This window comes from Vanessa atalanta, chromosome 13, assembly GCF_905147765.1.
Source record: "Vanessa atalanta chromosome 13, ilVanAtal1.2, whole genome shotgun sequence".
NCBI classification, from domain to species: domain Eukaryota; kingdom Metazoa; phylum Arthropoda; class Insecta; order Lepidoptera; family Nymphalidae; genus Vanessa; species Vanessa atalanta.
In genome coordinates, this window is record NC_061883.1 from 11,115,719 (window position 1) to 11,130,209 (window position 14,491).

A 14,491-nucleotide genomic window follows, 5' to 3' on the forward strand; every position below is an offset into this window, starting at 1 on the left:
CATAATATGTCCTGTGTAGTATGAACGTTAGTGGAGTTTTATGTGTATGTGTGTACATAAGTATTTAATACGATCTCGTATCGCCACACACCGCCACTTGTGTTGACATGGACTACGAATACATTAGCGTTCAAGGCGGGACTTGTATTAATAAATTGTTTATAATGTCTATGATCTATTTATAAATTCATAACAAGCAACCTAGTCCGACTTCTCTTTGAATTTTAAAACATTTAACATTATTATGATATATTAAAACCCAAAACAAATATCGATAACAGTTATCACAATGGAAAGGGCCAAAATTATTCCACCATATTGTAAGTCTGATGACGTCATATGCCACTAATAAACTTTTATTTATATTGGTTTAAGCGTTTATACGTGATAATTTACTATGCACTGCATGTTTCGTTATGTTCAAACCTTCGAGGACTGAGATTAGTGCATTGCAATATTGATACATTAATTTAAATATTCTTCTGTTTTGCCTTCATTACACACTTGATTCTATGAATATAATTTGGTGCTATTGGACCGAAACGATAGCGATAAGCGGTACGAATTTATTTTTTAATTCGTTATTGGTATCCATACTAATGGACCACCTGATAATAAGTGGTCACCACTGTCCAATGATATTGGTACTATAAAAAAACCTAACCATTTCTTACATCGTCAATGCGCCACCAACCTTGGGAACTAAGATGTTAGGTATTGTATATATGTATTCCCTTGTTTAGGAACACAAAAATAATGAGTACTGTTGTTTAAAACTTTAAATTTAAAAAAGAACTCGTAGTAAATAAAATATATTTTAATTCGATTATTTTCATTGCTTTTCGTATATCTGTGGACTTTAGGTAGGTACGCTTCAATAAAATCTACATAGTAATGTTCTACTTCAAAATATACTTGAAATCAAGTTTTTAACTTTAACATATAAAATATTCAACACAAACGTTTCCTTTTTATTTAAATTGAATTAGATTACCGTATTATTACACTAGGTGAGTTTTGTATGTAATGTAATTTTTATTGTTGCTTAATTACGGGGTTTTTTATCTGTGCGTTACTATTTTTAGCTAATTATCAAGGTCTTATTTGATTCTCGACGGGAACAACAGTATTGTATTCATATATTTTTTTATATTAATCAAGATTTAGAGAATCATATTAACTGACTTCTTGTATATATTTGTGAGATTAGGTATTTGTTAAAATTTTATAGATTAACGATATGAGATGCACGCACTTTTTAAAAAATACGATTTATTTTCTCGTTTGTGTTAGTAATTATCACGGTACTCAAAATCAAAATATACTTCATTCAAGTAGGCATTTTACAAATTATATGAAATGAAGCTACCACCGGTTCGGAGCGCAGATTCTACCGATGAGAACCGGAGGAAACACAGTAGTTACTCTTTTTCAAAATTTAGTTAAATACAATTATATACGTATATAATACATCCTGCCTGGAAGTCATCAAGTATTAGCTCCACGCTTTTTTATCATCTATATAAACTTGTATTGATGTTATCTCATCCATTAAAGACAAAACTGAGGATAATATTTCGTAAAGAAAATCAAAATCACTCACGGGGATATGGAAACAATGATAGCAATTCTTGCCACCGTTCCACGCGGATATGCACAGTAGGTATTTTTAAATGCTACAATGACCCAGTGTTCAGGACTCGTGAATTTTAACCGAAGATTACAGTAAATTCAATTCAGTGTTCATTGTATCACGTGCTCATTTGTGTTTAAAATTCATCTCATCATTTTGACGGATTTATTTTTGTAAGTACATAGTTAGATCAGCCTTGTGGAATATGCTTCCAGGGCAGAGGATGTTTAAGCCCAGGCTCATTAACAGACTGATACCTTGTTTTGTTTTTATATTTAAGTCGTCAGTATCTAATGATGTTTATGTATTTATATTCTGTTAATAAATGAGTCACGATTATAATTACGTACTTTAAGATATGGTGTTAACATAATGTCAACATAATGGTGCTCCGGTTACACATTTAGAATGATAAATGATTGAACTTTTGTTATTATTTATAACTTATAATTTAAAATGTTCTGTTTGCTTAATAAATTATGACGATGTCCTCTTGACCGTTTGTAATTGTGTATGAAATAAAAAGAGTGGTACTTACTTGGTGGTAGGGTTTTGTGCAAGCCCGTCTGGGTAGGTAACACCCACTCATCAGATATTCTACCGCCAAACTGCAGTACTCAGTATTGTTGTGTTCCGGTTTGAAAGGTGAGTGAGCCAGTGTAAGTACAGGCACAAGGGACGTAACATCTTAGTTCCCAAGGTTGGTGGCGCATTGGTTATGTCAGGAATGGTAAATATTTCTTACAACGCCATTGTCTATGGGCGATGGTGACCACTTACCATCAGGTGGCCCATTTGCTCGTCCGCTTACGGATATCATAAAAAAAACAGTGCCCAAGTGTGCGCACACACACAGGTGCACAGTCTATTCCCTCACTTTCGGTCGAATTTATGTGCTTTCCAATGGATGGGAGGGTAATCACTACCAATTTCTATATATCCTTTTTTTATCTCAAAACATTTATAACGTGTTATGAAAGAGCGGGGTCGCCTAAAACGAGTTTCAGTAGAACTACTGGGAACTTCCTAAGCAGACCCCAAAGTTAGTTTATGTACTTGAATAGGTATATAATTATTTTGAACCGAAAATAGTACACATATTTATTTTAAGTTATTTAAGCATCAATAATCCTTTACCGGATTGTATTTATTGGTCCTACATTTACCGACTGATATAAAATCACTCATAACATAACTAAAGTTTGTGTTTTAATCAAGGTCAAAGCCTATAGAGATATAGAGATGGCCTTCTGATGGCGACCTTCTCTTCCTCATTCGGCACAATATACCCGCTGGCGCCATTTCCGTAATAAATAATAATTCAATGATGTCGGTTCCCGCAAGTGACAGAGTTTCGTGCCGCTTGTTTTGAATAACACTTTTATAACTTTTGTAAAAAAAATACACTGTAAAAAAAGTTGTTGGGTCGGAGATATTTAATATAAACTGTTTCCGATCGTATCCAATTTCACTTCTCATCAGATTGTGAGTGTCTTTACAGACAACACGTATACACGAGATACGATAACACAAAAAATAAATAAATTATATTAAGGTACTTAATTCATGCAAAGATTTGGCTAGCAAGTAAACAATCTTGGAAAGTATAATAAATATGTCTATAAATACGTCGTAATTTCATATATATAATAATTGCAAAAAAACATCAGTAACCCAAATAACGATGCTTCTTAGCACCGTGTTTACGGAGGCGTACCGAATATCTCTCTAATGAATTCAACTCGACATTAAACTAGGCAGTTACAAATCATTTAACGCGACACAAATATGCCGTAATTGGCTTTTTGGCTAACGTTATAACAGTTGATAACGTTGCTAGTAGTTGAATTTCCTAATGGCTCGTTTGCTAAACTGACACGGGCAAAGTTACTCCACGATCCTTCCGTTGATTAACGGAAAGTTAATTCTTATGCAAATTACTTCGAATGGCACGTGTGTTCAAATATGAGGCGATTGGATGTTTTTTCTTTATATATTTGATGTCCATCCCGACTTCGTACGTGTAGAATAAGGGTCAACATGCGATGTTAACATGAAGTGATGAACATATACCTAGATTTTTTGACGATTTTTGCGCATATCTACGCAATACTTTACTAAAGTTTAATCCTGTAGTATTGTAACAACGTAAAAACACAAAAAAATACAATGATTCAAAAAAAATGTTCCTTTTGACCAGATCCTTCTGTATCGTATGCAAACAGATCAATACTTTTGGAACGCTTAGAAGACAATTACCTTTAATACAAAAATTCTTTTTTTTTATTTTGATTTGATTGTTTATTTAATCAATCGTTTCACGAGCCCAAACCACAGCTTTCCTAGTGTGTTGTCTACGGGTCAAACGATTAAATAAGAATCGAATGGGCAGCTTTAATATAAAAGAAATTGAGATATTAATCGTTTTGTTCGATAACTGCATGGAAATCAATTTTCTATAGCTTATTATTTTAGTATATTTACTGTATAAAATACTAGTAATTCATAGAATCTATACTATGTAGTGGGTATAATGTTTATTTACATAAGCGAAACGCGTGTATTGTTAGCTTTCCACGTGTAAGAAACATGACTAGATGTATCTAACTATGTTTATATAGTAAATACTAGAGCTAATCTTACAACACGACGATTTGATGCGGTTACTTTTGTCTTACGTATGCAAATAACAGTGATATTCGAATTAAAATTCGAATTCAACATTATAATTCACTGAATTTGTAGATAAGTGAGATTCCATCGGCTGTCCTGTATTGGGCTTCGTCGGTGTAACTAGTGATTTCATCTCATAGTGATCTATAGGCTTGACGATCTACTTGACGACCTCCGTGATTGAGTTGTGTGTGTACACCAGTTTTCATCGGTTTCCACCCGAGGTCCCGGGTTTGATTCCCGGCCGAGTCGATGTAGAAAAAGTTCATTAGTTTTCTATGTTGTCTTGGGTCTGGGTATTTATGATACCGTCGTTACTTCTGATTTTCCATAACACAAGTGCTTTAGCTACTTACATTGGGATATATACATTACGTATATAATGTTGTCCAATATTTATTTATTTATTTATAGGCTAAGTGAAGAACACAACCGTTCAACCGTTCACACGGGTTAGCCTTACGCTATACGCGAGTGTTACGCGTCCACTGCTTTAGACGGGTCCTGCTTTAGAGTAACCTGTGGAGGATGGCTGCTCAAGTTCCCTTGCCAGCTAGCTAAAAGTGTTCGAACAAGATATCTTGCTTTTCCACTGAGGAGGCTCTCTGACGAGGTTATATTTTCTTACTTTTGATCAGTAAATATTGTTTTATAATACATAAATAACTTCGTTTAATATTTTATGTTTCATTGAATTTTACAAACATTACATGTTAAATATTGAACGCTTTTTGTTTATAGTGCTAGAACTACACACGTGTAAAATATTGTAGAAGTCAAATTTAAAAAGTATACGTATGTTAATAAATTTATATAAATGTATATGTGGTAGTGACAACTTCATTGTACTAATGAAATGATAAGCAACTCTTAAGTATCGTTAGCGACGATATTATTCAAAATATACAGACTAAATAATATATATTCTGTGGGATACAATCTAAAATAAATATTTACACCGGAAAATTAAACAAACCATTAATTACAACTCTAAGTGGGCACTTATTAGATAAGTATCGATAACTTTCAAGAACATATAATAAATATACAATGAACGTAATAAATTTAACAAACGATAAAATACAATTATTGATCCTGGTTTTACGTATTACTGTATGTATATGTGTAAATATTAATTTTGGTTCTAAAGTAATGCTGCGGCCACATTCTCGCGATACGACTAAGATTTGCATTGCGACATGTGTAGAGTCTAGACAAACAATTCTTCATATAATCGCAAGTCAGTCCCGCGAACTAAATTCATTTCGCGCGGATGTTTGTAAATTGCTGAACTATAATTCTTGCGCGAAAAATCCTGCGTTTGACTACGCTTTGAGCAGTATGTGTGTACACGCCTTTAATTTTTTTTTGACAAGTCTAGTTCGTTTGAATTTTCGCGATGTCTTTAATCTGCAATGATATTTAACAATATGGCCAGTAAAGTTCGTCATAGACCTTACAGCTTATATAGCAGTAATATATTAACAAAAACAATGTACCAGCTAATTTATACAAAACTACATCTAGTGTATCAAGGAAATATCGCTGATCTCACGACATTTACTAATATGCAAATGAATTAAATTATTTATCGGTTAAATGAAACAAGAATTCTAATGTACCAAGCGATCTTATGCAGTTCGTTTCAATAGAATTTGTACATGTCGTTATCGTATCGTGTGTTATATAACTGAATTTTTTATTTGTTTAATAAAAATGTTTTCAGTTGTTAGATTAAAGGCTTCCTATGTTGTTGTCACCAATAGATGCTGAGATAGTCAGAAGATTGCATATTAAAAAAATTGGCGTGACTTATATAAATTAGGAAAACTATAACGTGGTATAAAAACAAAGACAATTAAACGCTTAACATCCATACATACTTATATATATAGGTATTCCTCCCGAAATTCATTAAAGTTTTTCTCAATTAACTTCCTACCCATTGACACCAGAAAAACTAGCATTGAAGACAATAAGGTTAACGTCTCGCGCTGCAACCTTCTTAATGATATTTTACACACTCATTTTCTTTTATTTCACTCTGTCTCTGCATCCTCTGCCTTGATAGCTGAGGGTGAGCAGATGGTCCATTTACTAATCCGTTGCATATATGACATATAAAAAAAACCACTCTCAGCTATGTTTCGGCTCCTGAGTGGCGTTGGGAATTGCGCATTGTTCCGTTCACTTTCCTGAATTAATGATTGCATTCTAACGTCGTAAGTCTCTCCCCATTTTCAACAACAGATGGAGTTATTTATGAAGAAATTATAAGGGTATAATTGAAGTTAATTGAAGTTTTATTAAATGAAGATGACTGTTGAACGTATCTGTAAAAAGTATTGCCAACCTGGGGCTTAGGAGTATATGTGTTACGGTATTTTTATTCGGGTGTCCGAAATACTCCCGGCTTGCTAGTATTATATATTTAATCTTTTGGCTTGTCGATAGTAATTTAATAACAGCGTTTAATCTCATCAAAAGTATACACAGACGCCGTCTCAACAGAGATTTATTATATATAACTTATGTACATACATTGACCTCATTATCGTACTTATTTACGACTGCCTTAACGTGGCTGTTTGTGAACGTTATTTACTATTTAGGAAATATTTAGAGGCCCAAACTACTTTATATTTTATACTCTAATTTATAATAAATAAGTATTTATTTAGAATAAAATAGTTGCGATAACTTTTTTGATTATTTTATTTTAATGTCTCGTACTTTTTTAAGATACATCGGGTTATATATGTTTGTGTAGTATAATACATTTTTTTTTAATGTTTATTCCATTTTTCTTTTTCTCGTAACACGGAATACGTAGATGTTAGAGCATACACGTGTGCCTCGACATAGATGCAGCTTCTATCCCCTTACTCATATAGTCTACAGAAAAATATCAAACGCAGTACTTATGATTTTTTACATGCAAACTTTTATTAGTTTAAACTTGGTTCGAACCGAGGAGCTCATGATCCAACGTGTATACTGCTAATAGCTTGTGGCATACTGTACTAATAAAACGATCGTCCAAAAGGTTTAAATGTCACGCGTGGGCGGGACAATGAATTATAAATAGACAAGATGCTGATCGGCGATCCTATTATTTTCCGATATTATTACTAAAACGTCACGGACGATTTATGAAATAAACAAGATCACACTAGCGTTCCCGCGGCTTCAATTCCGCACAAAAATTGAAATTTGTTTCAGAATTTAAGTTCTACAAATATAACATTCCTCAATAAATGGTCCAACTTATGTTAAGTGTAGCGTTTGTTCGTCTGGCTGACCAGGTGTTCCGGTTTTGGATGTATGTAGAGCTATTAAGTAAAAATAAACTCGAAATTCACTGCAGAACGCGATCGTGAAATACGATATTTACTATAATAAATAATTTTAATATTTAAATGACAGTAAGTATGTTTTCTATGAATTAAATTTCACGAGTGAGATACGAAATGATTTCTATTAACAATAATTGATAACACTCTTACATCTACGAATAAATGGCTAGGCGGGCTAATTAATTCTCTCCATTTGTCACTGTAATTAGCTTTAAAACGAATAAGGAAATAGTATGTATGTATGTATGCATATACTATTTTTACTAAAAATATAATACAGAAAGAGCGACAAAGTTTCAACAAATATTAGTCCAACCTTTTCCGTACATTGATAAAACAAACGTTTGCAGAGGTTTTGGGTATCCCTTACCGACCTTATACAGTACGCTCAAACAAAGCGTTCCGTATACATCTGTTTGACATTAATATACTTTGAGACTGTTTGTCAAATTACTATGAAAGTTTAATATATGTATATTTTCACGAAGAAGGTTATATTAGAACAAACGAAGATTTCGATTATTATTATCTTAGTGATTGTGTACTAATTCTACCATTAGTTTACGGCCAAGCTGAGGTTTGTAATTAATTAGGGTGTACATGAGTATCTGAATAAAACAGGCATATTATTCAACATTATATTATAGTTGATAAAAAAGCGTGGAGCTAATACTTGTTGACTTACTGCCGGGATATATTATATACAATTGTATTTCAAATGTTGAAAAAAATAACTGCTGATTTACTTGCCGGTTCTTTTCGGGAGAATCTTCATTCCGAACCGGTCGTAGCTCTACGTTTAATATAGTTTTGTAAAATGATGATTCAAAAGTTATTGTAAATGTCTACTTGAATAAAGTATATTTTGAATCGAATTCTCGGACCGTATGAATGTAAAGAATGTGCTTTTTTATAGTTAGACATGTAAATTTCAGCTGGCATAAAATTATTATTATTATTTAGGCACTGACAGCTCATTTTGCAGATGCAATAATAATAATTAAAAAAAATCTACACTACAGTTTCTATACCGATCGCTATGCGGATAAGTAAATACAGAGTTAGGTCGTCTGCTGAGTTTAGCAAGTCTTGTATCAACAAAAGTGTTTTCTCGTGTAAGCTGAGTATTACGTGCTAATATCACGAATTGATGCAAACGTCACTTGCATTGACGTACACACCAAGACTAACATCAACGATGCCATTGCCAAATTAACACACGTAATTAAATATTACATTAACGCGGGTTGAAATATTTCGACTACGATATGTACTCGATCGAAACCAAAATATACATCTAAGCTAATTTTTTGTGTAAATTTATTATTACGAGGTTCTATCGTGAAGGTAAAATAAAGCAAGGTACACATTTTCGAGTTTCATACAAATATTTAATACAGTATTTTCGTGTCTGTTTATAATTTTGGTTTTGCTTAGAAAGCACACGGGATGTTTTTTTGCCTCACAACATTGACATATGACGCTTCACCTCAAAATTATGCAACATACAACCTGTGTCCTTGGTTGTAGTTCTTTATGCGAGCCCATTTGAATATCTACTACCCACTGATCAGACTCATCTACCGCCAAACAGCAATACTTAATATTATTTCCCGTTGGCACAAAGTACTTAACATCTTAGGTTCTAAGGTTGGTGGCGCTTTGACTATGTAAGGAATGGTTAATATTTATTATAGCGCCATTAACTATAGGCTGTGGTGACCACTTACCAACAGGCTATGTGCCTAACTTTACTTTAAAAATATATATACGACATGAAATTATTAATAAATCAGAAATTAACTAATCTTCATTTCAGATCTTGCCGTATATTGACGGCTTCAACCACGTGGCCAAGATCGCTTCGCTGACCGACGTGGAGATTAGCCTCGTGCGAGCCTGCGTCCAAAACCTGGTGTACTACGGCGTCGTCACGTTAGTGCCTATCTTTCAATATTGTGCGGTAAGTTATGGGATTATTATCGAATCTAATAGAGTAGTCTCACTTATTAAGAAAATTAATATATCATAGCAATTAAGACGCTCATAAAATACGTCTTTAATGTGAAAAAGGCAGTAAGCCGTATGGACTTCCTGAGGTTGTCGCCATCACTTTAAGATGGAATAAACTTCCCGTTTCATGATCCGCCAAGTATAAACAAGGGTCCTACTTGTCTAACAACACTGGCTTCTTAAGCAATAAGCATCTTTCAATTGGAATATAGGGATTAGCAGTAATTATTTTCGGTAATAAAGTAACGGATGACTAGTTGGTACACAAGGTGGTCAAAATAATAATGGTAAAGCCCTACTATGAGTAATTATCTCCTATATTGAATAAAGATTTAGACGTGAATCGGCAACAGTAGTTTAAAATTAAAAGCGAACCAGTACGTCGGTTTCGCACCACACTCGCTGTGCGATTCTGTAAGAATTCAGTTCGTATCTCACTCGTGAAATGACAACCGACTGTTTGTGATACGTTTTGATATGTGTAATGTGTATCTTATATTTTTTTAATTATTATAGACAAGGAGATATTTAATTATAATAGCCCATCCCGGCTTCACGTTAGGGTCTTTATAAAACTTAGATTGAAGAACACACATAAATAGAAAATTCAATAAAAAGGTATTATAGGCTTTTCTCAACTATAATATGCATGTTTATACATATAATCCTTATTCTGTAATAACTCTGTTTATTAATAAAATCTAAGTATTCAGACGACTGGAAGCGACTTATATGTAAAGTGTACTGTATATATATCACATTTTGATTCACGCTCGTGTTCTGCGGTGAATTTCGAGTTTCCTCTTACAGAATACCTCTACAGCTAGCATATATATCTAATCGAAGATCTCACTTTAATAACAAATTATCAGTTTTTTTTAATTGATAATTGAAAGCGAAAATGCTTCTCACGCTTTCTTAACACCTAACCCACAATTTACTATACAAATCAATACACTCGAGTATAATGGCGACACTACACTTGGTGTAATGGGTTCTGGTATTTTTTATGATGTATGTATGATGAAATTCAGACCATGATTGGATGTTGTACTAATAATACTTGCGAATACACTATATATTTAGTTAAACAAAGCAATATTGTTACTAATATTAAATAGTGAAGCTCCACCTTAAAGTACAAATATTGCAGAATTGTTTTTTATTTTATGTTAAAATGGAATGTGGATACGATCTCGTAAGAAGACAAAAGACAAATGAAATATAAATACAAAATTGATCTTCGCACTCGCGCCCAAAGTAGTTTTAAAATCGACAAGAAGCGATTTAATACATTATGTAATTTTAAACTTGGAATGTAATAGTTATTTTTTTATCAATTTTCAGGTATACAGTGCAACGCCTAAACTCAGACAGCTAACACGGTGCGTGGGGTTGCAACGACAATGTGTTGAATTCTGTGCACGATCACGTAAGTTTTGAAATTTATATACAATTAATCAAATAAAAAATACCACAAACATTTACTACAATTCAAAGACAAGATCAACAGTGAACGGGCCTAGCGTAGTTTCGACTCTAAAGTAACTCTACTTTGGGCATCATTTTTGTATTGCCACTCGTCCAACTGACTACAAAGCTTTTAGAAAAAACCTAAAATAATAATCATCATTACTATTTTAAATTTTGCATAAGTGTGTGTTTTTTTTTCTTATCCTCAGCTCGGCAGCTACCAAAAGTGAGTGATTTGTTCCGCATGTACGCGGGCATGTCTTACGGCAGTACAGTCCGCGACCTTTGCCGACGGATGCGTCCCCAGGAGCTCGCTATTAACGAGAGGAAACTTGTGCTCTTTGGTGTACTCGAGGGGCTTATACGTAGGGTATATAAGGTAAGTGTCTCGTTACATCGTTCCTACCGAATACGCCCTGAGCCGAGGTGCAATCTCTCAGGAGACATCCTCAGGGTGGACGTAATTTGGAACCGAAGAAGGCTCAAATTTAATAGCTGTTAAATCTAGTACTCACCCCCCACGCTCGGTGACGCTCTAAAGACTAGAAAGGCTAATAGCGAAAAAAGAAGAACCAAGAAAAATTAAATGATATTCATAAAAATCATAAGTCAATGACTTTAATATTTTTCGATATAGCTTAAGAACACCAGTACTATTGCCTAAGGACTTGTAATACTCTCTTCAAACGATGAAAACCGACTAACGTTGATACGCTGTTTTTACGTGTACCCTTTTATTTGTTATAAATATTAGAGTCAAAGTCGCATATCAATTTCTGGCATACGACCATTTTCTATGGAAAGCATCGAGTTTGTTCTTAAACACATGTCTGTTCCACACACATTACAATGAGTTTTTAAAAACAAAGTGATTATTGGGATTGAAAGGAATAGAATTATTGTGATACAAACGAGGATTGTATTTAAAAATAGACATAACGAAAACAGCCCAACTCGTTCTTTATTAACTCTTATCAGACACCTGTTCTCAGCTCAGACGGCGGTAAAGCCAATATTGGTACACGTACTTATCTTGTTAGTGTTATCATTAATAATAATAAAGATATAGTTGTTACTAACAGGCCTAGTATTTTTGGTCAGGGAATTAAGTTTAATGGCTAGAAAAGTTTAAGATAGATATATGACAAGTATATTCAAAAAACTATTCGTTTTGCTTACAGATAGTATTGTCTACGAGACGTAGTTGTGCTAACGTTAGCTTGCTATTTACGTGATATAATGCTCTGAGTAATTAATAGATAGAAAGTTTAATTAATTATTTTAATTCGAAATCGTAAACTACTACATGTACCAACCAACCATAACAGGAATAAAGCCAAATAGACAACACATGACAGCAAATCGACGTGATATCATTGGTCGAGAGCTTGATTAATCTATGGTATTCACTATGGATTTGTGTGAAAAAAACGTCGACCAAACTGTTATCGGAATTTCGGAAGTAAAATTAAAGTGTTAATAAGTGCAATAGTGATGTATTATAAATAAAGATATATTAATCATAAACTTTTAATAGTACACGATATAGCTCAGATATTAGCGAATCGCATGAAATACATACATCTAAGGTTTGTTTATCTTTTTTCCTACTTCCATTGGAAGCAGGAGTAGGCTATAATATATGACATTTTATAAAAGAAATGTTTACTTTGCCCATTAAGACGCGAAAACGCATCAAACCAAATAAATAAAATACAAATAACTTCGTAATTTGATTTATTATCTTCATGGTATGAATTTAAAAAAAATGGAAATATAGTTTAATAAAAAAGTACTCAAAATGGTTTTTTAGCTTTGGCGCTCTTATGCAAGGTACCGTCTTGCACTATGGTAGCAACGCCACTAATAAAAACTGGTCTTGATAATAATAACTTTTTTTTTATTTAAATGTCAATAGCGCAATGATTTGCGGGCTAGCGATGCGGGCTAGCGAGCGGCTAGCGATATAAAAAGTCGCAGAATTGATCCTGACCCCTTGAGTCGTATAGTCGTCCCCACTTCTATAATCAGCTTTAAGCTTAAATGGAGGGATAAATAGAGCCTAACTAATCTATAAAAAATCAAGGTCACAGTGGTTTATTGAGCTTCACTTCTTCCATTGGAACCGACGTGATATTTTTTTTGCCCTGAATACGTATTTTTGACAGATCGCGTAATCAGTGTATCGTATTGTAATCAAACTTATTTATCAGTCTGTTGCAACTGATAGCTGTGCGATAAAAGATAATTAATAGAAGCATCTATTTATAATGTCTAGACTACTATCTGTTAGAACGCTTACTAAACCGCAGACGACATCTGCTGACACACATATTCTAAAACTGATTTTTTTATATAAATCTATCCTATACTTATCTTATAAATGCGAAAAAAACTTTGTCTGTCTGTCTGTTTGTTTGTTGGTCTCTGTTTCGCTTTCACATCCGAACCGCTGAACCGAATTCGATGAAATTTTGTATGAAACGGGCTTGAATCACAAGGACGGACATAAGCTATATATTATGCCTTACACCTGACGACCAACTCCTAAAACGCGAGCAAAGCCGCGGGTGACACCTAGCTCAATACTTTAAGTTTCATATAAAGTAAGTGGATGGTTCGGAATGTAGATTATACTGTGAGGAACCGACAAGAAACTCAGTAGTAACTTATTTCTAGTTTGACGAAGTTAAGAATATCTGGAAAAATTTAGTATAGAAATGAATATTTGGTCAGGAAGGAGGATCGTCTGCAGACCGGGATTTCGGTCTAATGTTGATCGATCTTGTGAAATGACTTTTCAAAATGCATGTTGAAACTGAATTGTACTCCAACAAAATATATTTTATTTCGATTTTGTTTTGTTTTGTGGATTTTATAACTTGGATATAAAAAAATATTTTTGTAATCATAATACAATATTTTTTTTTGCAGTTTCCAGTGACTCTCCACAACGACAACGCATCTTTACGCAGCGAACACAGCCAATGCATCGCGCGCACCTACAATGGTTTGGTCTGCCTCGATGAACTCTGCTGCCAGGGAGGCCTGACCGCCTCACAGCTGGAGGAACAGCTGGAGAGAGACAGCGACGTCATCTTCATCGTCAAGTGACATCCACTCGAGTCGCGAACCTCCTGCGTCCCAGCTGGAGTATTCCATCTTTAATATTATATTAATTAATAATAATATTGTCATCATAAATGGACTGTCACTGTTATTATTGGATAATTTTATGCGTTGATATAATTTATAGTTCATAATCAAAGTACTGAATAATTATAACATTTTCTGAACTAACTAAAATTATAAATAATGCAATATAATTATTTTGTTGGTCAAA

The 14,491-nt window shown here is 33.7% G+C and overlaps 1 protein-coding gene across 1 annotated transcript in view; it reads left to right on the forward strand.

Annotated features, from left to right (window-relative positions):
* Positions 1–14,491, forward strand: part of LOC125068168 (GATOR complex protein NPRL2-like) — a 58,825-nt gene extending 44,334 nt beyond the window's left edge. Inside the window, exons 5-8 of the mRNA XM_047677208.1 lie at positions 9,482–9,625; positions 11,023–11,107; positions 11,358–11,527; positions 14,083–14,491. Of these exons, the coding sequence (XP_047533164.1) occupies positions 9,482–9,625; positions 11,023–11,107; positions 11,358–11,527; positions 14,083–14,262 (579 nt within the window). The 3' untranslated portion in view covers positions 14,263–14,491. The remainder of the gene's footprint in view (positions 1–9,481; positions 9,626–11,022; positions 11,108–11,357; positions 11,528–14,082) is intronic.